Source organism: Nanorana parkeri, unplaced genomic scaffold, assembly GCF_000935625.1.
Source record: "Nanorana parkeri isolate BGI_ZX_2015 unplaced genomic scaffold, ASM93562v1 scaffold1330, whole genome shotgun sequence".
NCBI classification, from domain to species: Eukaryota; Metazoa; Chordata; class Amphibia; order Anura; family Dicroglossidae; genus Nanorana; species Nanorana parkeri.
The window spans coordinates 413,489-416,237 of NW_017307598.1; the positions used below are offsets into that span (position 1 = coordinate 413,489).

General features: G+C 62.6%; 1 protein-coding gene across 1 annotated transcript in view; it reads right to left on the reverse strand.

Moving 5' to 3' along the window:
* COLGALT1 (collagen beta(1-O)galactosyltransferase 1) overlaps positions 1-2,743 on the reverse strand; it is a 35,016-nt gene extending 32,273 nt beyond the window's left edge. Inside the window, exons 1-2 of the mRNA XM_018569405.1 lie at positions 2,678-2,743; positions 597-707 (exon numbers count right to left, since the gene is read on the reverse strand). Of these exons, the coding sequence (XP_018424907.1) occupies positions 597-670 (74 nt within the window). The 5' untranslated portion in view covers positions 671-707; positions 2,678-2,743. The remainder of the gene's footprint in view (positions 1-596; positions 708-2,677) is intronic.
* Between the last annotated feature and the right edge of the window lie 6 nt (positions 2,744-2,749).

A 2,749-nucleotide genomic window follows, 5' to 3' on the forward strand; every position in this document is an offset into this window, starting at 1 on the left:
ATGTCCGTCTCTTGTTTCAGCAGTTGAAGTCACTGACTAGGGAATGATTGAATCCTTCGGCTCAGCATGACAGAGTCACACACGTGGGAAGTCCTGATTTACTTCGATTGCCAATGAACGGAATAAGTGATCCGGACTCTGCTCTCATCTTTGTCTTTTATCAACTTGTCATATAATAAAATATAATAATTAAAAATTTAAAAAAAGCTACTCGCCCAACGTGGGGCTCGAAGCCACGACCCTGAGATTTAGGCCCCGTTCACATATAGCGACATACCTTTTGCAGCGGATCCGCACGGCCGGGATAGCGCGACTTTCGGGGCGACGTTCCAGCGACGGTAGCGCGACCTTCCCCGTCGGGCTCCATAGGAAAAAAGTAAAATCGCGCAAAATCCGCCGAAAAAAGGGTCCGGTAGAAGCGACTTGCGACCGCGACGAGCGACATGGAGTTAAGACAGCTCCATTGAATAACATCGGCCGGCGACTTCTCGCGATATCGCGGCGGAAATCGCGCGACAATTCGCTATATGTGAACGGGGCCTAAGAGTCTCATGCTCTACCGACTGAGCTAGCCGGGCAGTTGGCTGTGGTCGTACCTGGGGTGGTCCTGAGGCCTCCACTCCACGTGGTGGTACTGGCTCTGGACGTTGATCAGCCATTCTCGCAGCATGCTGCTCGTGTTGTCGAAGTTGTGGTCGGTGGCCACCCTGCGGACCAATCAGAAGAGAGACAAACATCTGAAACACGTCCAGCTACAATGTATGTGGTGGAAGGACCCCCGTTATGGGTGGGCCCCTCAGAACTGTCCCTGCCGGGGCCCTCTAGGAGCTCGTATGGGCCAATCTCCCCGATCACATCAGTGGTACAGCCGACCGAAGGGCGACCAAACCCTTCCTGACCACACGTGACACCTAAGACCCCATCCCTCCACCTGACCACACGTGACACCTAGGACCCCGTCCCTCCACCTGACACCTAGGACCCCATCCCTCCACCTGACCACACGTGACACCTAGGACCCCATCCCTCCACCTGACCACACGTGACACCTAGGACCCCATCCCTCCACCTGACCACACGGGACACCTAGACCTAAACCCACGACCCACCACGCGTGACACCTAGGACCCCGACCCCCTGAACACACATGATATCTAGGACCCCATACCCGCACCTGACCACATATAAAACTCATGACCCACCACCACGCGTGACACCTACGACACCCCCCACCCCTTCCTGACCACAGAGATCCTCCTATGACCCTCAACCTCCCCCCACTTGACCACACGCGACACCTGCGACCCCCACCTGATTGCACGCGACACCTACGACCCCCATCCTCCCCCACCTGACACCGAAGACCCCCCCCATCCTCCCCCACCTGACACCGAAGACCCCCCCCATCCTCCCCCACCTGACACCGAAGACCCCCCCCATCCTCCCCCACCTGACACCGAAGACCCCCCCCATCCTCCCCCACCTGACACCGAAGACCCCCCCCATCCTCCCCCACCTGACACCGAAGACCCCCCCCATCCTCCCCCACCTGACACCGAAGACCCCCCCCATCCTCCCCCACCTGACACCGAAGACCCCCCCCATCCTCCCCCACCTGACACCGAAGACCCCCCCCATCCTCCCCCACCTGACACCGAAGACCCCCCCCATCCTCCCCCACCTGACACCGAAGACCCCCCCCATCCTCCCCCACCTGACACCGAAGACCCCCCCCATCCTCCCCCACCTGACACCGAAGACCCCCCCCATCCTCCCCCACCTGACACCGAAGACCCCCCCCATCCTCCCCCACCTGACACCGAAGACCCCCCCCATCCTCCCCCACCTGACACCGAAGACCCCCCCCATCCTCCCCCACCTGACACCGAAGACCCCCCCCATCCTCCCCCACCTGACACCGAAGACCCCCCCCATCCTCCCCCACCTGACACCGAAGACCCCCCCCATCCTCCCCCACCTGACACCGAAGACCCCCCCCATCCTCCCCCACCTGACACCGAAGACCCCCCCCATCCTCCCCCACCTGACACCGAAGACCCCCCCCATCCTCCCCCACCTGACACCGAAGACCCCCCCCATCCTCCCCCACCTGACACCGAAGACCCCCCCCATCCTCCCCCACCTGACACCGAAGACCCCCCCCATCCTCCCCCACCTGACACCGAAGACCCCCCCCATCCTCCCCCACCTGACACCGAAGACCCCCCCCATCCTCCCCCACCTGACACCGAAGACCCCCCCCATCCTCCCCCACCTGACACCGAAGACCCCCCCCATCCTCCCCCACCTGACACCGAAGACCCCCCCCATCCTCCCCCACCTGACACCGAAGACCCCCCCCATCCTCCCCCACCTGACACCGAAGACCCCCCCCATCCTCCCCCACCTGACACCGAAGACCCCCCCCATCCTCCCCCACCTGACACCGAAGACCCCCCCCATCCTCCCCCACCTGACACCGAAGACCCCCCCCATCCTCCCCCACCTGACACCGAAGACCCCCCCCATCCTCCCCCACCTGACACCGAAGACCCCCCCCATCCTCCCCCGCCTGACCACAGGCGACACCCACTGACCAGAAATGTCACCTCTGACCCTGGACACAGGTGAACTCTCCTGGCCGCCCACAGAGCCTTATCTCCCGACCTCTCCTCACCATAGTGAGATCCTGTCCTTGGGGTAGCGGAGCCGGTCCAGCGCTCCCAGCACCTCCGGAAGGGACCCCTCG